The sequence below is a fragment of the Orbicella faveolata genome, unplaced genomic scaffold (assembly GCF_042242905.1).
Source record: "Orbicella faveolata isolate gen_17 unplaced genomic scaffold, um_ofav_v1 contig_34, whole genome shotgun sequence".
NCBI lineage: Eukaryota > Metazoa > Cnidaria > Anthozoa > Scleractinia > Merulinidae > Orbicella > Orbicella faveolata.
Window position 1 is genome coordinate 4,688,439 of NW_028301563.1, and position 21,966 is coordinate 4,710,404.

General features: G+C 39.3%; 1 protein-coding gene across 1 annotated transcript; it reads left to right on the forward strand.

Moving 5' to 3' along the window:
• On the forward strand, window positions 1-20,793 carry LOC110067963 (adenylate cyclase type 3-like). Its single transcript, XM_089271114.1, has 24 exons — window positions 1-994; window positions 4,951-5,100; window positions 5,437-5,567; window positions 6,325-6,436; window positions 6,931-7,055; window positions 7,607-7,768; window positions 8,287-8,464; window positions 9,187-9,354; window positions 9,840-9,880; window positions 10,264-10,317; window positions 10,443-10,503; window positions 11,310-11,407; window positions 11,695-11,782; window positions 12,520-12,636; window positions 12,993-13,094; window positions 13,931-14,106; window positions 15,355-15,439; window positions 16,112-16,153; window positions 16,460-16,579; window positions 17,403-17,549; window positions 18,399-18,491; window positions 18,888-19,005; window positions 19,392-19,516; window positions 20,028-20,793. The coding sequence occupies exons 1-24, from the start codon at window positions 176-178 to the stop codon at window positions 20,187-20,189; spliced, it is 3,474 nt and encodes a 1,157-aa protein (XP_089127240.1). The 5' UTR covers window positions 1-175; the 3' UTR covers window positions 20,190-20,793.
• Window positions 20,794-21,966: the final 1,173 nt, after the last annotated feature.

Consider the following 21,966-nt stretch of genomic DNA (forward strand, 5'->3'; position numbering starts at 1 on the left):
AGAAAATATGACCTGAATTAGCATAAACACAGCGGTGCGACCCACTACAGTCACACTAAGTAAACTCCGATTATTACAGCGCATGAAAAGATACGATAAATCTGCAAGTGAGTCGTGGTAATTTGCGGTAATCGTGGTCGATAAGAGTGAAAAACGGCCAGCCATTAAACCCGAGATGAAGAAAAATATTGGCAACGCGAGAGTTTCGCCTGCGTTTGTTAAATGGAGCGATGAAATTGAAAATAACCCAAACGCCCCAAGCAGCAATGGCAAAGACAGTTCCAGTCCAGAACATGGCGAAAGCTCTACAACGAGTTCTGTAAAAACCCTAAGGACACAGACTACCGGTCGAAGCATTTCGGAATCGAAGATTAGTACGTCGAATGTGAAGGTTGCTTTCGCTAAGGATAATTCACACAACAATACACAGACTAGTAAAATGAGACTTATATTCACATCAATGGGCAAGTTGGTGTGTTTGCCCTCTTGTTTCAAGGTAGAGTTTGCTTCTCGTCAGCTGGAAGAGATCTACCAACGTTATTACTGTCGGCAAAAACTCGACAGAATTCTGTACATAATATTACTGGATTTTGTGGTCAATTTATGTCTGATCGCAATGTACTCCACAGTTTTTAACAAATCCAGCCCAACGCAAGTCAGTCGACTTATTGTCACTTGTACGTTTTGTGCAATCAACCTTTCGTTCATCGTACTGTATTTTTTGAAGCTATTTCCTCCCCGAATTTTCAAATGGCTACCTTATATAGTGTGGTTTACTGTATTTTTCCAGTTACAAGTGGACTTAGCAATTGGATACGACCCTCTGGTGCCGAGCGATTCTGTGGGGATGTTCGCTTTTTTTATGTTTATATCAAATGTAATGTTACCCGCAAGTTTGCCCTTATGTACAGCGCTGGCAATGCTTGCGGGAATGGGACACATTGTTGTCACCAGCATATTCGCCAAACAAAATCGAGAGTTTTTTGGGAGGCAGGTAAGTGAGTGTTCTTACATATAATTCACAATCTGTGGTTGGAAGGTCAACAAAATATCATTTCCGGGGATACACGAGGGAACTTCTCATTTTTATCTTCTTCCTGAAAAACTATTAATCCTCTTTGCTACGTCTGGTCAATCCACTTTACTCGGAAACTCGAGAGTGGCTGCGATATGCCGAGTGCTTACAATATTCTCCTCAATGTTGGCGTGATTATCAATCTTTTGTAACATAAAGGTTTTATGCAGTTGTTTTGGCGTCGATGAGATATTTTGCCGATAAATTAAACCCGCCCGCTAGCCGTTCTACTTGTTTTTAGGAGCAAACACGAACCAAGCCACAAATACGAGAAGGGTTACACCAAAATTAAAACAAAACAGAAGAAGGCGCCCTGAACTCTGTGCGCCTTTTTCAAACGTAGTCGTTATCAGATCGAATCGACCCCCGCCGAAGAGAGAACGTAAACTAAGACAGTGAATGGTTTTCAAATTTGTATTCTAGTTATTAATGCGTTGCCTAGCTTGTTGTGAACGAAACGTTAGCCACTGAAGGGCTTTTTGAACAACGCTGTTCTTTTCAGGCGCCGTATTTACAATGAAAAATCTCCATATTATTATACCAATATCTTTATTAGTGCAAATAAGCGAACCATGCTTCATTAAATTAAACCTCGGGATATCCTTCGCAACGGAAACTATCTGTTTTTAGCTTAGATTTCGGACAGACTGCTCTCTGGCTCACATTCGCGAAAATAGCGCGTCTATTTCGACATATTTCGAAATATCCAGTCTCTGTTGCTGATACTCCCGGGTAAGTTTATTGTGATCGGACAAATCGGCACTTGAAAACAGTAAGCCGAAACAAAAAGTCGGAAAAACCGACATTTTCTGCCAGAAGCTAGTTGTCGCTTTTTACCATTTGAATTTTGTCTTAAATGCCTTGTTCAAACAAAATTTCGTAGTATTTAATTTCATCGCACGTTTAAATTCACACTCAAATCGCAAACTTAAAAAATAAAACTATTGTGGTGAATAAGAATTTGAGCCTCGGATAATGTATTCACTACAATTATGTATGGTCTTTTGCCTAGCAACAGCGCTAATTGAATTCCACTGTCGGGAAGCACTCTTGTTTAAAATACCTCGTTTTTCACTGAGTTCAACGCATTCCTAAAAGATTTCTCGTCGAGGTAATTGCAAACACAAATTTCTGCGATAAACAACATTTAAGTTTATAGTTTTGATATATTGAGTCTAATATCGTTCCCGTGTTTTTGGCTTTTTAATGAAAGTCTTTTGCGAGTGGGTTTGTTTACAAAATCTATCGTCGATAATGACTGAAGACTTATAAGTTTGTCACCGGGCAGGTTATGTGCGTCAGTCATCCACCTCAACCAATCACAGGCCTCGTCATAAATTTATCATGATGATGTAATACGAGTAATGGATTATTTCGTAAAAGAAAGAGCAATCGTTGAAAGAACGGGAAGTTAATTCCTGAACCGAATCTGATGTCAATCGATGCCACAACCCCTAAATTAAACACCTTTTAAAATGTTTCAAATTGACCATTTTCTCATGCTGATATCTAAATGTTGTTAATCTTAGTTTCTAATTACGAAACATTCGTTTCGATAATATCATGATTTCCTATTCATTTCACGTTAAAAAAACTGGAAAATATAAGTTTAATGCTCACAGCGGAATCTTAAAGACATATCAAACTGCGTCATCGCAATCACCTCTAACAATCACCAAAAAATGTCTATTTCTTGACGGCTTTTTTTTTCAAGAATTCGTCGCACATAACATACCCGGTGGCGTGCACGCAATGTTTTAATTGCACCTTCTAAATCCTTGAAACTGTTGTGCTCGACCCTACATACAGAAGAAGAATCTGCTGTTGCAAAACCGTGTGTAACAATTCAACACGAGTCCACTATGAACTCCATCTGCAACGCTGCATGTAATTCCATGCCACACACTTTTTGGTTTCCCTTTTCTTTTAAACACCACAGTTTTGATTTCCCTTTCTTTAACCTAAATACTCTATTTGACGGCCCTTTTCTTGACCTAAACACCACAGTTTTGACTTCCTTTTTCTAAAAATAAAAGCACTGACCAAACAGCTGCATCAGTCTGTTTTGTGTGAATCAGTTTAGTGTTGTTTTTGTCCATTCGTGCGAATGAAACTGATCAGTGCACTCGATGTGGCGTGTCATATTCAATCGTTAACTCTTGTCCAGACTATGTATGCAGAAAAGAATGAAAAAAACTCCCCGCTACAGCTAGTTTTTGATGAAGGTCTATTAAAAGAGTATCGTATATTCCGCAAACAGCCATATTTTGGTCATTCGAAACCGCAGACCGCGGTTTCGGTTTTTAGAACGAAACGAAGGCCCTACTATTAGGACGATTATCATCATCACCTATCTTTTAACAGTACGTAACAATGAAAATATTGAAGGGGCGCAGCCAGGATAAAACATGGTAAAAATTTAAAACGATCTCTGGCTGAAACGATTAAAATATTACAAGCTTTCGACTGCCTGAACTACAGTCACGCGATCACCCTATTGACTTTGAAAATGCGAACTGTCATTGATAAAGGCGGTTTTAGAACAAGAAAGGCAGTGGAAGCATGGCATACCAAACTGATTCCCAATGCGGACACAATTTATGTCCACTACCTGGACAATATAACATTCTTTTTAACAAACATTCATAATTTGCATTTTCATTATTTCGCAATTTCACGCGTTTTTATTCATTTTTTTCTTTGTCCATCGTTTCTTGCCATTTACATTTTACCCGCCGAAGACTGTAGTTCAGGCAGTCGAAAGCTTGTAATTTTTTAATCGTTTCAGCCAGAGATCGTTTTAAATTTTTACCAAATACGAAACACTCTTTACGACATGTAATGCTAGCTCAGTAATCGTGTCTCTCCTCAGAAAGACCAAATTGTTCCTAAGCAAATTTTTTCTTACTCCATTCAGTAAACAGTGAACAAAACGTTTTGACGAATAATGGGCTGTTCGCAAACACAAAGATTGCTCGAGATGTTTGAATGACCGTCACAAAAACAGGCAAAAACCGAAAACAGCGAGCAAAATTTAGGATTTCTCCAACCCCGCGATAAATTCTTAGCCGTAAACCACCAGATAAATCTCAATTAATGTACTCGAAAATCGTCACTCAAAATTGGCTTAAACCGACAAACCGCCGGAATGTAATACACCCTGCACGATCCGACTAGCAATTTTATTTCCATTGCCGGACTCGACGATCTCTGATGTACATCTGTTCTTGACTGGCAGGGATCTGTCTTTATTTGCCCAAAATTAAACGTCGTCTCGAGCTCTCTAGTTACTTACGCACTTATTGACAACACAGCTATTTCCTTTTAATCATTTTATAAATTTAAATCGATCACGTTCGGCCTAATTCAAATCAACCCCAGTTGGTTTCAGGACTCAGTAAAACAGTTTATACTTTTGAAAATTGTCGCCGGCTGGAAAGACCACAGGGCAAAACAAATATCAGTACACCTCATACAGATCAATACAGATCAATACATTTCATAAATGGCGTTTGTAATTAAAACTTGGTGCCGCTGTCTGATCTAAGCAGCTTAAATGATAGGCAATATTTTGCCTGAGGTCTCAGTCTTAAGCAGTGACGCCACCGAATGAACACCAGTTTTGTTGCCCACTCCTTCCCAGACTTTGTGCAGGCAGCGAGGCAGGAAAGAACGCCTAGAGACTAGACTGGGTACGAGGCTGTTCAATTCCGAGTCCAGTTGTCATGTCTTTGGGTGTGATATTCTCACAGTACCGGTTCTGTCTATTTAGGACTGTGAATTATCTTATAAGCTGCGTTTCACAACCATGCCATAGATTTTGAACTAAAAAGGGCTGAATGCATATGTAATTTCAACTTTGTTTTTATCAACAGATGGGTGCAAACATTTTGCTGTTTGTTTGTAGTAACATTCTTGGTGCTATAGACTTTTACATCGCCGACAGGAGGCAGAGAAGATCGGTTCTGGAAACGAGGCAATCATTAGAAGTTAAAATAACTTTAGAGTCGGAGAATCGTCAGCAGGTTTGTTACTTAGCAACACCGCTGACTTTAATTTCTAGTATACAAACCCGGGCTCCGTTGCTGAAGTCCTTAGAATGTCTGCAATTTTTGTCGCTCTTCAAACCATCTTTAAGCTCATTTTGTTCCTGTTTTTCTTTTAGTTGCAAAAACAAAAACAAAAAACAAAAAAGGTCATACCATTTGTTTTTATTCGTGCAATTGAAATAAGTAATATGGACATAATGATGAAATAATTTCGTCATTATTATGTAGACTTAGTTGTTTTTTAGACCCGAGGCGTTCTCTATTTTCAGTATCAAAAGTCGACATCACATTGTTTCCCTTTGTTGTTTTTAGAGACGATTGCTTCACTCCGTTCTTCCCAAACACGTGGCTACAGAAATGGCAGATGACATCGAAGCTGATGGCAAAATTTTGAAAGATGGTTCCTTTAATAAACTCTACATCAAACGACACGAGGAGTGCAGGTGTTTTGAATTTGACCTTGTACTTTACTAAAAGTACTATAGGTACAGCACTGTTCTGCCCGGGACTACATTGCACGTTAGCTGATGTTAATTCTAGCGAACAACTAACTATAAAACCAGAACTGTAGCAGCTCTCGTAAGCTTGTAATTCTCTTCACTGTTAGCCGCTGTTATTGTTTTGGGGCTTGGGGCATTTTTTCTGTTGTTTGTTCTATTGTTCTCTCAAATGGTAGCAAGACATTTATGTGAGACCTTACGAGAGCTGCTACTTCACCCCATAAAACTCGTGCATTGTGATTAAACAATGCTGCAACCCTGTTCCGGACTAGTGCGAAAACTTATTTATAATGAAATCAAATCTTGAATACCGGTGGTGGACCCCCATTTAATGGAGACGGGGTTGCTCATTGTACCTTTTAGCAGTTTTGGTGCCTCTTAGGGTATTCAGCCTCAAAGGGTCCACAGCGGGAGCTTTTTCGAAACCTTTTAGGGTACTGAGCCGAATAAGACATGACAGGAGATGTATTTTGTATTAGAATTAGTGCCTCTTACGGGCTCTTTTCAAAATTTCTGACGAGCACACCCCTCTTCTTTATACGGGAGTCCTTACCCCTCCCCTCTCGGGTCTTGAATAAGGATCATTCTAAAACTTTGCAAAATTCTTCCGTAAACTAACTGACCACGCCCACTGACAGGAATGCTACCTAAACTGTCCAAATATCGATTTTAATCGCCCATCTTTTACAATGTTCTGCAGCATTTTGTTTGCCGATATTGTTGGATTTACGGAACTCTCATCTAAATGTACCGCAGAGGAACTAATCATTACTCTCAATGAGTTATTTGCCAACTTCGACAAGATTGGGACGGTAAGTTTATGACGGGTACGTCTAGATTAGTAATTGCCACATAATTATTTTATCTCACTGGCGTTGAGAGCGTATTTTTTTCAGTATAGACCGTATGAGATTTCCTATGATCGCTCTGTCGTCCTAGATGAGAATTAAATGACTTACCAAATGATTCGAACTAATTTCAGAACTCTGAAGCCCAGTGCACAGTGCATCAACGAAAACCCATCGATTGAAGCTCATGGACAAAAACGTATTGATGTAGAATTTGAACTGAGAGCAAACAAACCATGCAAAGTGGGGGAAACGTAACCAGTAGTTAGCGAGAGGAAAGTCACGTGAACTAACCGTGTCCTGAAACAAAACAATTGAAAAACACAACAAAAACAAACCAATTTGAACGCGTAATTCATCACGGAGAGCGGTTTATAGTAGTGATCGCTCAGTGACGAATAGCACTTAAGGAAACTGCTTTGTGGCTAATGGAATCTCATTCCTTTGATATTTTTCAGAAAAATTGCTGTCAGAGAATCAAAATTCTAGGAGACTGTTACTATTGCATCGCGGGCCTGGACGACAACAAGGCACATGCGCAATGCGCTGTTGAGATGGGCCGGGATATGATCTCTCACATTGCGTGAGTAACCATGGTTACACTGTTTTGTAATCTATGGAGGCAACTACGTCGTACCTTAACATAGTAATGCGTAAATATATTCTTGTTGGCTACGCTACTCTCTATCTATATATTCTGTTTTAGACTCTTGATAGTGAGTAGCCTAGCAGTGTGCGGCTGTTAACAAAATGGCGTTTTCGCAATTGTTTGTGAAGAGGATTTACATAAAGTTTTGAACGACTAGTAGATTTATACTAAAACAATCAGGACTTTCGCTCACGGTTTCTATGCGTGATAGTTGACTTGGGCGAATAATCTCATTGTTAAATATATATCACAAGGCCATTTTTCTTTGTCGGAACAAAACGGAGAGTACTTGTAAAGAGGAGCACTGGGACTGAGTGAGGCAAGGGTGCCTTAAGCCACACTTACCTTTCTCTCGACCTCTCCAAACATCTGGCTGCATTCATAACGCCATAAACAAACACTAAGTATGAAGCAATTTTTTTAAAAAAATAGAAGAAATTTGAGCAACCTTGTTATTCTCTTTGTGTGGTTCTGTTTCTTTGCAGCAAGGTACGTAGGCAAACTGGAGTCAAAACACTAGACATGCGCGTTGGAATCCACACTGGGTCCGTGCTCGCGGGGGTCCTGGGAAAGATCAAGTGGCAATTTGATGCGTGGTCAAATGACGTCACGCTGGCCAACAGTATGGAGTCTGGAGGAATACCAGGGTTTGTAGAAATCTCTTTTTATTACTCAAATACTGTTACAGGACAGTTTGACTTGTGTATCGTTTTTCGACCACAGGTAATTAAAGTGAACAAATTAGTGTACTGTTACGACTTGCCGCTTTTGGTATCTCTGGTGAAGGAATTCACGTCTTTTAGGTGGTGTCTCTCTTTCAAAGGCGCTCCTTTAGAGACAATCAATCCTGACGCGTTCTCAAGTGCTCTTAATACGCGTTAATTCCATGACTTTCCTACAAGTTTCTCCTCGTCTGCTGGAAGATGATTTCAACTTTTGCAACTCTAAGCTCGTTATTGAGAGTTCGAGGGATGGAGAGTTCAAGAAAACATATTGTCCACTAACTGCCGTCGACCTTTCTCGTTTGATCCCTCCATTAGACTTTTAGGACTTTCTTCGTGACGTTTTGAAGAGTTTCTTTTGTAATCTTGATCTGCAGTTGATTAAGAATTTTGGCGTCTTTTTCTCCAGTTTACTATAACAGTTAACTTTGTTCCATACACAGACGTGTTCACATATCGGAGTCTACGTACAACTGTGTCAAACTGGATTATGAAGTAGAACCTGGTGAAGGACACACTAGAAATGATTTCATTAAAGAACAAGGCATCAAAACGTATCTGGTAGTGAAAAAGAAAAACGATGGCAGTAACAAAAATCCGAAGCTATCTTCTATGAACGAGGTAAGTGTTGCGCTGTCATAAATATCTTGTAATTATACATGCAACTTTGATGAAGTGAAAAAACGTTCTTTGAAGTTTCCTGGAATTGGAAACATTATTGCGATAACATAATTTCCAAAATATTATTTCCTTGGTGCAAACAGAGAAGAGCTCGCTGTGGAAGCAAAATGTCTTGAAAAAGTTTAAAATATTATTTGTTTCTCAGAAACAGAATCTTATTGTTGGTAGGAAATGTTTCGTATTTGCGCAAACGAAAACCATAGAGAAAAACATTGTTTCCACAACGATATTTCTTCGTTTGGGGGAGCCTTAACGGACGTACCTTAATGCTCAAACGCACCTAAGAAAATTTACGTTAGCAGATTTACAGACAGATTATTTCAACAAGGGATTTCGTCTGTCACATATTGAATTGGTTTCCAAGAAATCCGTGCAAAAAATAACTACAATTACATTTAAAAATATTGATATATTACAATACTTAGTATGAGTGTTATATGCTATTTTGGCGACAAAGTGTGGGTAGATACCTTCTGAATGACTCGATAGACTGATCTGATTTCAATAGGATTTGATCTTATTTGGAAGAGAATTTCACAATCTAGCCCAACTGTATACAAAAAAACGCTTTTTTAAGATTCAGTTCTAGGTCTCAGGAGTGCTAAATTGTAGCTAGAGTCTCTGAGGTTGTAAGAACTTCCATCACATTAACGTATTTTTAGGAGAGTGATGACGCCACGTGGTTGATGGAGCCTTCTTCGAAAGAAGCGAGACGAACTTCATCGCCAATCATGGAACTTATTAACTCCACTACACACTGGGAAGTGGGTGATAAGGACAGTATTATCAACAAGGAAGAGATGGAGTTTAGAAGAGTTTCATTGTTTGATGTGAGTAAAAGAATTATATGAATATAGCTTAAAGAGGTCCGGGGTTGAGATCTATTAAAAATGAGTTGACATTTTACACATCCAGTGACATTTGTAGTCGTTTCATATCTTCCTCAAAGTTGAATTAACTTAGAAACAGAGAAATCTCGTTACGAGTTTCTGTTAAAACAGCGTTTTAGAGGCTGAACTACCAAAAAAATGTCTTCATTGTGGTAAACTTTCTCAGTAAAAGAGTAATACATGTAACATGAATGTCGAAAAGCAAATGGTTTTGCATTGCTGCAAAACACGATTAGCTAAAAACTCGCGCCACTTTTTCATCCAATCAGATGTAAACCAAACTCAATCGTGATTCGCTCGCACACGTTTCCCGCGCTTTGCGTCGGCTACATATGTTAACTTGAAGTTTTGATTGGTTTCTTGGATTGCCTGTGTCCATTGTGGACACTCAGTTGAAGAGTAATAAATTTGTTTTCTTATTTCAGGAGGGCGAGTCGGAGAAGTCTGATTCCTGTACAACAACAAGGTCAGTGAAGCTATGTGTGACTCAGTCTGCGTTTCAAAAATCACGGTTGCTTCTTTGTTCAGAGAGACAGAGAGCCCCCCTATCGCTCTATTGAAGCTCCCTAGTCTCGTCAGTGTTGTCTCATCTGGTCATAGATGCGGGCATTAAAACGGCTGATTAAAACAAGGGGCTCTAAGTTAACGATAATTATTATCACTATGTAGAGCATTTTGGCGCATTTTGCGGGCTAAAATGGAGAATTTGAGGCGTTAAAATGTATTTTATGAATGAATTTTCTTATGTATGAATACATGTACTATATTTCAGAAAGCTTCAGCTTAGTTAACATTTGTTGATGAAAATTGCTCACCAGTTTACGCTTTTTTCTTTGCTTTATTTAACAGCGAACGAAGTCTCAATAAACTGTTGTCAGACGTTCTCGATGAGCGAGCAGGCGGGTAGGAAGATTTGAAAAATTTATACAACAATTACAAATATTCCTACATTCCTTGCCCAAACATTTTCACAATTACATGTATACTGTATCAACTTACCTGACTTTGTTTGTTTTTTTTTTTTTCAGGGTAAAGGAGAAAATGAATCCCTTTACTCTTCGATTCCTCGAACCTGACAGCGAGTTCCAGGTAAATCAGGATTTTACTGTCCAAATAAGTAATCAAATAGATGGTGAAAGAATTCGAAATTCGCCTGGATGCATGCATGTTAGACCATCGCCGGCTTTCCCGCTTCCAGTAATTTTTTGAAAAGTTCTGGAAACCTCCGCGGGAAAGAGATGGCGACTGGTACATTTACCCATAATTCGTAGAGCACGAAAACTTTAACACCATTCAGAAAAACGTACAGAAAAGTTCTAAAATCTTCAAACCTAGCATACACAATGCCGTAAGCACTGGCGGCTTTCCTTGTATTTTATGGGCAGTGTAAGATTCGCGAGATATTGTGGTAAAATGTACAGCCGCCATCTTTTTTTCCTATTGAGGATTAAATAACTAGCACTCACTTGGAATTCTGGGTAATGAGAGGCACTGTTATGTCAAGTACATGACATAAGGATCCCGAACAGGGCTTAAATCCCTACACCTTGGCAAATTCAAACATACTAACCACACCTTTGGGTCCCATTATTTGAAATGAGAGTTACCTACAGAACATTGATGTTCTTGTAGGTGTAGAAATACAGCATTCAGAATTTGTCGTTACAGTGGAGCTATAGTCGATTGACACCTGTCAAAACAAAGTATCCGCTGACCAGTATCTCGCGACCGCATCGCGGGCTCATGTTTTTAGGTCACGTCCCTTTTTAAGTTGACGGCTTCCCAGGTTCTGGTTCTCGATTGGTTCGCAGGCTCAAGGCAGGTTGACTTATTGTAATCAGGAGCTCCGCTTTTAGGCTTAACTAAATCTTGTATTTGTATTTTGTCGCCCACAGTACGCCCTGGAGAGGCAGGAAATGAGCGGCGAGTCCCTTATTTGTCTTTGTATTATCATCGTCTTCTGTTTCTTCGTGGAACTCACAATTTTTCCAAGGTTGTTATATTTCTATCTATTCATTGTATACGGCAATAGGGGAGTGTTAGATGGAGTGTGTGGGTGGTGAAGGGAGGATTAAACTAGTCAAAAGGACGGAGGGGTGGTGGGGTATAACCACGGAGAAAAACAAACCTTTAGACTTCTTCTCTTGTGCTAATTTGAATTTTCATCAATATTTGAGCCACAATTTTCAACCGTTACTGATGTCTACTGTACGCAAAATTATTTCCCTAAATGCAAGGACCTAGTACTGTAGGTCGCTCATATGTCATTTTTTCACACAGGTCTTTGAGAAACGATTTGACGTTTTCTGTGGGAGTGGTGTTGCTACTTATCCCTACCATCATTACAATTGCTTCCAGCTGTCCAAAGGTAAGAAAGAAGCATGCAGAGGAACATAGTCATGCCATCATTTAGCGTGTTTAAAACTCCACGTTTTAATACCTGACTTTTGGCTTCAGAGTTTCAAAGCGACCTATCCTTAGCCTTAAATTCGTTTCTACGCACCACATCTCTACGTTTCGCTTCAAAATTCTCTGAACTTACGAACTTTCTTCGCGAGCTTCGTGAACTAACTAACATACTAACTATCAGAAACAGTAAAGTAGAAAAAACACTTGTTCACAGAAATGTTATGTGTACGCGAAACTTGCTAGAGTAGTTAGATGAACTAATTCAGTAGTTCAAACTCACTAACAAGCGCCCTTAACATTACCGGCCGGCACGCACACAAGAGACACGGTCAGCGTGATTTCTGGGGAAGTTTCCAGATCTCAAAGCACAAATGCAACCTTTCAAACATTGTTTGAATTTGTAGAACATAACTCAAAAACAGTATGAACCATTAGGGAGCCGTGAGTTTAGATCCTCACGATGAATAGAACGAAAATGGATGACAATACTTGTTTCACGGTCACGTTTGAAGTGGGAGGTCCACTTACTGGATTTTGAAATTTGGTCCAAGATGAAAATTTTTATTTAGTTCAAACCCCAATTACAAGGTCTCAAGTTCTTAATTTTTCTTCAACCTCAAAAGATTTCCCCATTTGTTTAGAAATTGAGACAATGACTAATTTCCCGTTATCGTTCCGTTAATTTCTCTATTACAGTATTTCCCCAAATTTTTAGTGGAGTTTTCAAATGTTCTGGATGGGAGTAAACCAGCTCGAACCCTTCTGGCCGCCCTTAGTGTGACCTTATTGGCTGGCTCGGAGTTGATTGACATGGTAAGTTAGTGCAAATTTTACGATTTGCTCAATTAAGATTTTGAGCGACAAACATAGTCTTAGAGAACTTTAGGCAAGCCTTTGCAGCCAAAACATGATCAGAAATATCTTTGGCTCACCAATTTAACGTTTCTCCTCTCTTTTATTGCCAACGACAACAATAATATCTAACCACTTTGACAAAGTTGCTACCGAACGTATATTATCTTGGTAGCGGATGAACCTCCCAAATTCAGAAACACGCTATATATTTTCGTAAGCTGATTTTGCGGTGTGCCACAAGCTATGACGAAATCCTGGCAAAAAAACCTAACAGCTTTATTTATCTATTTCTATTCTCCTTGTTTCCTCTCAAGCTTGGTTGTGAAACACGTACACTAGACGAAGAAGCTGTGGCACTGAGATACAACAGATCAGAGCCTCTGAATCCCTCCAGTCCAGCCTGTGAATATCCGCAGGTGTGTATAAAACTCAGCTTTACAACAGTATAGTTTCCTACTTGCACAGTTGTAGTCTAATTAACAATTAGATTATGAGTTCGACTATCACCTCATAGAAATCAAGAACGAATAATCTAATTGTTTTAGTAGAATTCTAACCGCAATTAACGGAAATAACGGTTTCTAATTCTTTTTCTACGCATTATTAAACTTTATGCTTTAACAAAATCGCGCGGATTGAATTGTATTGGAGTTCTGCAGTTGTTTACACGCGGGCACCCGTTATTTTAATAATTTCAAGTTTTGACGTCAAAATACCGTTAATGACCTTCTTTTAGTGTTCTCAGGAATTTATTTGTCTATTTGCATCTAAACTTTCCTCCAAAACTTCGGAAAAAGAAAAAGCGCTGCATTCCCTAGACGACAGATAGCCACTGCACTCTAATAAACAGTGAGAATATGAGCTCGAGACTTCTATAACGCATTGAAATCGAGAGTGAATAATCTAATTGGTTTAGTATAAATCTCCCAATCGTTCAAAACTTTATCTAAATCCTCTTCACAGACACTTCGAAAACGCCAAGAAGCGGCCCTCGTTTTGTTAACAAGGGCACACTGCTACGCTACTCACTATCTATCACAGAATAGATGGTGAGTAGTGTAGCCAGTCAGAGAACGGCATTCGCGATAGAACGCTGGTAGATTTGACCTAACAATAAGTCTTAGCTAGTGGCGCTCATAGAAAACGCGGGCGAATAACCTCATTAGTCAGCTAGATCATAAGCTTGTAATTTCAATTCAATTTCAATTTTACTTCTTATACTTACTTGTTTTCACTATTTGTTTGTTCCCAGTATTTCTCGTATAATGGCATCCTGATTCTGGTGGGGATCTCGGTTCTAGTCCAACTCAGCCACTCCCTGAAGGTTTTACTGACTCTGGGGGTGGTGATTGCTTATTGCATCATGAACCTCTCTGCCAAGCATCAAATCTACGACAATTACGATACTTATGTGCACTTCAACAACCAGTGAGTATTCAATTTACTTATTTTATACGTTTAAAATATTTCGCTGGATCCCACTCGCTCAAAGGACATTATTCGATCCATTAAATCAAGTAGTAACTGGGGTTTGCTCAGATCAGTAAATAGTACTTTACCTGATTGGAATGCCCTGCCTATGGACATAAAAAAGCTTCCTTTGAATACTTTTACAATGTCGTTACTTGATACGTTTAAATTTTAAAAGTGATTTTCCAGCTTTACTTCCAATTCTTATTAATACTTGGATTTAATTGTGATTAGTTTTAAAATTTCTACTCTATTTTACCTTAGTTACTGAGGACTTCCCTAACAACCACGCAATGTGACGGGATCTTTCTCCATAAGGATTATTTATTATTATTATTAATCCTAGTGAAAATAATAATTTATTATGCTGATGATTTACTCTCGTTAAATATGTACTTGAATTACATATTTAACCAGTGTAAATCATCAGCATAAGCTGTTATCAAAGAGCGCCCTGGGCAACTAATAATGACAAAAATATAAGAATATTATCAATATTTTCTTGGTGGTAGAGAGGTTTAATTTACTTAACTCATCGCTCATACAGTGAGCAAAAAACTTATATTACTTGCAAAAAATTTCGGGCTTTAAAATTTTGGACATTTAATTTTCGGACACTTTTGGTCTCATTTCGGACAAATTTCGGACAAACATTTCGGACACTTTGCTGAAACATAGCTAAAGTAAATTTACGCCAACAAAACACGAATTGGACTGGAATAACATCAAAAGATGATAGTTTTACTGCGCCGTCAAGGTTTTACGGATACACCCACGAGAAAATAACACAAATTCTATCAAGCCTTTGCGTCTCGCAAACATTGTCTCAGTTCGCTCCTTAAAGGCAACTAAGAGCTTTGTAGCTACTTCAAAGTTTTATACTCTGCTGTAAATATTTCGGACGCCTAAAATTCCGGACAGTTTTATTTTCGGACACTTTTTTTTGTCCGAAATTAAAATTGTCCGAAATTTTTGCTTGTAATGAATGTGAATTGAATACGAGGCTGAAAAATTTCTTGAAAGTGTCAAATAGCAGCGTTCACTATACGTTTCGGCCTCAGTCCTTCTTCATTAGTATGTAAAATGAATGAACCTCGTATGCCCGAAACGTCCAGTAAACTTTACTATTCGACACCTTCAAGAGACGTTTCAGCGTCATGTTAGTTTAAAATTAATTATATTGCTTTCCCTTTCCTTTCTTGCAAGGCGCACATCATTCGTACCAAAGAAATACTTTTCATCAGTCATCATATTGCTGAGTTTTCTTATCCTTGTTCTTCATGGACGACAGGTAAGACTTTTAGAACACTCTGTTCCGCCCCTCCCTAATGACTAATACTCTCCTAAAGTTGGTTAATTAAGTGTTAAGACCAGGAGCCATAATCGGGGACGGAGACCGTAAGTCTTGGGATCCGCGCGCACCTATGATACGGGACAGTTTTACAGCATGTACGCGCGTGTGCCGCACGTGATGGCGCAAATTGTTCTAAAAATAGCAAAATTGTCCCACATCATAGGGACAGCCCCAATATTAGAAATGGCGCGCGCTTACGGTCTCCGTCTCAGATTATGGCTCCTGATGAGACATATATCCTTTGTAGTTTGATATGGCGGCTTTATCTTTTTATGGTTTAAACTTCTATCTAATTAACGCTCGACCATCGACCAAAAGTTGCTCTTACCTCTGTTTCAAAACGAGTCTTGGTGTACAACCTTTCAAATGAAATTGAGTTTTTCTTGTACGTTCATTGTCATGCAAATCAGACTCATTTCGATATAAAAGGTTGTGTACCAGGACTCGTTTTGAAAAAGAGGCAAAAAGCAACTCGAAAATGGCTTATATTTTATTAGTCCATATATGTAAAAACAGTTTGACTTTGTATGCTACTGCAGATACAACACACGTGCGCGCACGTGTTAGACCCGCCTATGAGTAAAACTAATCAGTGAGTTTCCATTTCAGGTTGAACGCACTGCTCGACTGCTGTTTTTGTGGAAAATGGAGGTACATTTTAGTCTACTACTGACTTCATATTTTGTTAGGCATTTCCTCCGGCAAAAATTTTAGTACATGTATATGCTATCAATCCATCACTTTCCTTTAGATCTGGGCATAGCAATTTTTCTTGGACAATTCTGTCCAAGGGGAAAGACGCAATGAGGTTAACAGTATGTGAATCACCAACCCGTGAGACAAGGCCAGGTCGCAACATCGGAAGCTACGCGCCCTAATCTTCATACCTTAGGAAACTCTCTTGCTTTGCTCAAAGAATTACGAATTTCACGGTTAAGTGTTCGTTTTATTTTGCAGGCATTTGAAAAGAAGACCGAAGTGGAAAACATTCGTGGAAGAAATAGAAAGCTGGTGGACAACATTTTACCAGAACACGTGGCTGACTACTTCCTTCAGCATCAGAGTAAAGATGAAACGGTAACTAAACTAAACATGCGTGCAGTGTTGTAGTGGAAACCTAAATCCCCCAAAACAGTCCCTAACTACTGTGCAAGGAATTAAAATTGCAACTAACCATAAGAATGAAAGCATGTTTCCCGCTTTCGGCTACAAAAAACGGGGGAAATCCGAAACACGCCAAGTTATGATTGGTTTCAAGTTTGTGCGAGGTTGATCGAGGAAAAAAATTAGAAAATATAAATTGAATTCAGGAACCATAGCCACACCAGCCTTAGCTGGTTTTCATGCCGGTCCTCTGTCCCGGTCGAATTGGAATTTGGAGATGTTGGTTTTTGTGGAAGGAGGAAAACCGGAGAACCCGGAGAAAAACCCTCAGAGCAAGGCGAGAACCAACAGCAAACTCAAGCCATGCACATATGGCACCGAGCCGGAATCGAAGCTGTGCCACATTGGTGGGAGGCGTGCGCTCTCATCACTGCGGCGATCCCAGCGATGCTTCCCAAAAACGGACAATGAAGACGCTGGTTGGTCTTTATAGGTGACTTTAGGTGTGTGACTGTGAAACTGTAGAGGGCGCCCGAGTTCCTCCTAAAAAATGCGCCTCTCCTAAAGATATGGACTGACATTACTATTTTGTCAAAGAGGAGAGTGATTTAAAAAAGGGTTTCTTGTATAAAGACAATTTTATCTAAGAAGTAAATGAATTTTGGAAACCCCTAGACAACGAAATACAGTTTATGCTCAATATATGTTGAAAGCAGGAGAGCTTTGCCAGTTATATAGCTTTATTATATCAAGTGAAAGTGTTGTGTGACATATGTTCCTTGTGTGACCGTGACAGGAGCTGTACAGCCACTCCTATAAGTATGTGACAGTCATCTTTGCATCGATCCCAAACTTTGACGAGTTTTACTCCGAGGATCAAATCAATGATGGTGGAAAGGAGTGCATTCGGTTCTTGAACGAGATAATCAACGATTTTGACGAGGTACGAGTAGTTCACAGTCACAGCCGGGTAGATTTTGAATCAATGTTCTGTACATATAAAGCCTATAGCTTTACATTCCCTGGGCTTCCTTGGCATATATATTGATATGTTGTAAATATATTTATAAAAGGCAAAAATAAAACAAGAACAAGAACAATGCCGGTTTTCAAGTTTTGGCGCGATTTCAAAAAGGCGGATCGAAAGAAATCAAATGCATTCGGGATTTAAAATTTAGAAATTGTGTTATTTAGTTGAAGAGTATTCGGAAAAGGCTGGGGAGGATACAGGATCTTAGAGAAGGGGGTTCGAGATACAGACTGCCAAAGGCGGTCCCCTGTAGCTGTAGGTTGCGGGGGCATCCTCTCCCGTAAATTTTTTGTAATTAAGGTCCTCGGAAGTGGAGCCAAGGCCAAGTCAGTGTGTTATAATGTCTCATTTTTTTTTAATTTAGGGGTTCGATCCAACCTCCCCCCAAACCCCCGCCGCCCCCCTCCCCCCAGATCCGCCCCAGAAAGGACAAAAACCCAGCAGGAAGTGACTGTGACTAGCGATCAAAGCTCTTGAAAAACACAGGGCTAATGTTAAAAGTATATATGGATCGGATTCTCGTCAAATGCTGCTAACAACCCTTCTGCAACATTTTAATCAAAGTTGACATGGTTTTATTATGAAGAAACGGATACATCTATTACAAATGTAAGCGCAAAATTGGTGATCTCGTTAAGCATTTTATCTTTCTCTTCACTGCGGCCAGAATTTGAGGATCAATGAAAGGTTTGCAAACGATACTGGCTAGGTTCGCGAGCAAAATAATAGCTCAGACTTAAAATGAACATCGCTTTTTCACAGGTTTTGTCAGAGCCGAGATTTCGAAGTATCGAGAAAATAAAGACCATCAAGAGCACTTACATGGCTGCTGCTGGACTCAGGCCAGAATACGAGGTAAAACAAACAAAAAAACAAACGAATTCTGCTTTGAGAACTCGGAAAGTCGTGGGTTCTCCTTTACGGAAGCCTCTTCTTAGGAAAAATATTTTAAGCAAGACAAGAGCTGGTCTATCGAACAACACAAAATTGCCAATTCATGTGACAAAAGGTAACGTAAATCGTAAAGGATCCAAACGCCCTATTATTGAATTGTTGTCAAAATTTTGTAATACCCTGTTGTTTTGTTGAGCACTAGCCAGCAAGATTTTAACAGTTTTGTCTAAAATGAAAGGGATGAGCGAAGAACGGAAATTGCCTTTGTTAACTAATGAAACTGAAATTGACCGCAAATCTTGATTGAATTAAATCCTGCTTTGAACATTCGGGTGCTAACGTTTACTGTTTGTTTAGTCCCAGGACTTCGAACACTGGCAGCAACTGGTGGAAGTGGTGGATTTTGCACTAGCTTTACGAGACAAACTGGAATCTATCAATCAAGAGTGCTTCAATCAATTTGTTCTTAGAGTCGGTAAGTACACATTCCAATGACAGGGAATCTCATATGACTTCATTTGCCATCATCGATCACAGGCCATCAACGAAAACGGCGGGAAAAGTAACGTAACCTAAACAACCTTGTGTTTGGCTTGCACCCTGTTGGCCGAAAGAATCAAATCTCGTTTCTGATTGGTTTAAGGGGCTGCGTTCTACTTTATTAACCCAATGGCAGATCTTCTCAAATGCAACTCAGAAAGTAACTGTAAAAGTGTTTATGCTTTCTAGTCGTAATGCAAAGCTAAAAACCGTATTTATTCGAATAAGCGCCAAACCTCGAATTAGCGCCCACCTCGAATAATTGCCCACTCTCAAGGTCCAAACATTTATGTTGTGTTGGTATGTGTTTTTGTTTTTCAGGAATCTGTCAAGGACCTGTTGTGGCCGGAGTAATTGGCGCCAAAAAGCCTCACTATGACATCTGGGGTAACACGGTGAATGTCGCGAGTAGAATGGAAAGTACCGGAAAAGCCGGTTATATGCAGGTTTGTATTAGTTTTTGAGTGTTGTTATTTTTCCAGTTTAATTATTCCTTAAAATGTGTTTCTCAATTAGAATGCTTGCAATACAACCATATGTCATTTGTTGAACAGGTGCTCTTTAAAGGAACTCAGTAACGGTATTTTGAGTTATTTTGGACACAGGCAAAATTACCTTTAAATTGAGGGAAACCTGGAAATGATAGTCAAGTTACTAAGATAGAATAATAATGAATAATGATAATAATGAACCATAAAAAACAAGGATCGATGGTTAAGGATGGGGAGGATTAACACGGATTACAAACGACGAAACTTGAAAAATTTAAGCTAAACTTTTTAAGATGCGCAAACCGTAAGGTACTCCCTTTATTGACGGACTAAGAGGCGTTCAAAACCTTTTCCAGTCTCGCCGTGTCTTAAATTCACGCATCAATTAAAAGTAATAATCATGATACTGAACTCTTTGCCATTTCACTCGATCCTGGTAATAACACCTTCATTTTCCCTTTTTTAGGTGACAGAACAGACATATGAGATTTTGAAAGACAAAGGCTTCAGTTTTATTTACCGCGGTCCAGTGAAAGTCAAAGGGAAAGGACAACTTGTGACCTACTACCTCACTGGAAGGGAACCCAAGAAACAACAACTCAACTTGCCAAATATGGTGGCATTTTGACGTGACTCGTCACGCCACATCGAGGAAGTGTCATGTCACGCCATCTATACGTTACCAACAACAACTCAACTTGCCAAATATGGTGGCATTTTGACGTGACTTGTCACGTCACATCAAGGAAGTGTCATGTCACGCCATCTATACGTTACCTATCATCTAGAGTTTTGAAACCACACGTAAAACCTAAATCGGAGCTGTGTGAAACAGAAGTAGCCAGTTGTTAATGCGAATAGAGTATTTTGTATCAGATGGGTTTATACGCCGAATGAATTGCAGAGAGATTGTAATAATTAGACTTTGTGACTGCATAATGAAACGTACGCCTGATAAATTGGCGATGCATCATATGTGGGACCTGGTAACAAATAACAATTCCCATCCCCAGAGCCTCCTTAACGAGATTTTAAAAAGAGTCGTACTGGGAACAAGAATGCTAAATAACACAGAATATGCACGATTAGGCGCAGTTTTTGCGCTGTTTGTATTAACCTGAGTCAGTTTTAAGTGATTTGAATATCACTTTTACGACATTTTAAGATTAAAATCCTCGTGTAAATATTAGAAATTAAACGAATGTAAATATATTTGCATGAAGGGAAATCTACCGAGCCTGTTCTTTCTTTCTAGGAAGAAATGGCTTCTCGATTTCTGTGCCAGTAAGCAAGTAAGGTGAGATTACATGAGATCCTACGTAGAGTGATAGAGCCACCCGAAGCCTTCCTAAGACCAGCGCTATGAGCTTTATTCACGAATGCTCCTGTATGATCAACTCATTTCATTTTTCATGAAAAAAAAAAAAAAAGAAAAAAAAAAACCAACAAAAAAATATGCCTCTAATCTGGCGTTTTTATCTAGGGAGTTATTGGTGGGTGAAACGCCTATATTTTATCGACCACGCCCATAGATTTTAAAGAAAAATTTAGGTAAGTGTATAGATATTGAAAATAACTTCCAAGTACCCAATCGTTGTGGAGGCGCGGTGGCCTCATGGTTAGTGCGCTTGACTCCGTATAGGGCGGTCCGAGTTCGAGTCCTGGCCATTGACATTGTGATTGCATCCCCTCCATGGGGAGTAGTCGCTTCATGAATTGGGCAGCGATCTAAGCTGGTTGAATTTGAGAGGCTGTACTTTTTTCCTTTAAAACAAGAAGCATTACATCTTCTTTTGGTTATTACATTTTCCGTGATGTTACGTTAAAATGTTATCTTGACGTTTGGCTGGAATTAGCTGAGAAATATTTAACAATTAGACCCGTAGCTATAGACGCGTGGCCCTTGAGGGCGAAGGGTCTAATTGTTTTAGTATCACCCAACTAGTCGGACAGAAAAGGCAATAATAAAGTTGGCAAATGGAAGTTGAAGAAATATTTATTTGGGAATAAAACGAAAGAAAGCGTCACACTCGATTGCGCCAATTTCGCTACTCGAGGACTATTACTAATAGTCCTCTAGTAGCGTAGCCAATGAAAATGCAGGATTTGCATTAGTCCACTAGTTGGGTGATACTAAATACTATTAGTACTTATGTCTTCGTTTCGCCCTGACTAATCGCCCCTGGTTCTCCAACATCTCAAACACTGTAAAGTTTGCCTGATCTGTCTTTCGGCAAACTATGGAGTCATCGGGCTGGGCGTCTCCCATTGCTATCATCCTTTCAGAGCTAGTTTGATTTATTCACTTTGAGCTGATATTTTCAATAAATTCGTTACGCTTTCTGAAATACTGAGAGCCTCTCATTTCAGTTTGTTCCAGGCCTCTCGCCAGCTCGCATCGCTCG

What these genes read in the sequence shown, in the direction of transcription:
- LOC110067963 (XM_089271114.1), top strand. Translation starts at nt 176, where the DNA reads ATGAAGAAAAATATTGGCAACGCGAGAGTTTCGCCTGCGTTTGTTAAA. An exon ending in AGCTATCTTCTATGAACGAG is followed by an intron (nt 8,465 to 9,186) that starts GTAAGTGTTGCG and finishes ACGTATTTTTAG; the next exon opens with GAGAGTGATGACGCCACGTG. An exon ending in TAATCAACGATTTTGACGAG is followed by an intron (nt 17,550 to 18,398) that starts GTACGAGTAGTT and finishes GCTTTTTCACAG; the next exon opens with GTTTTGTCAGAGCCGAGATT.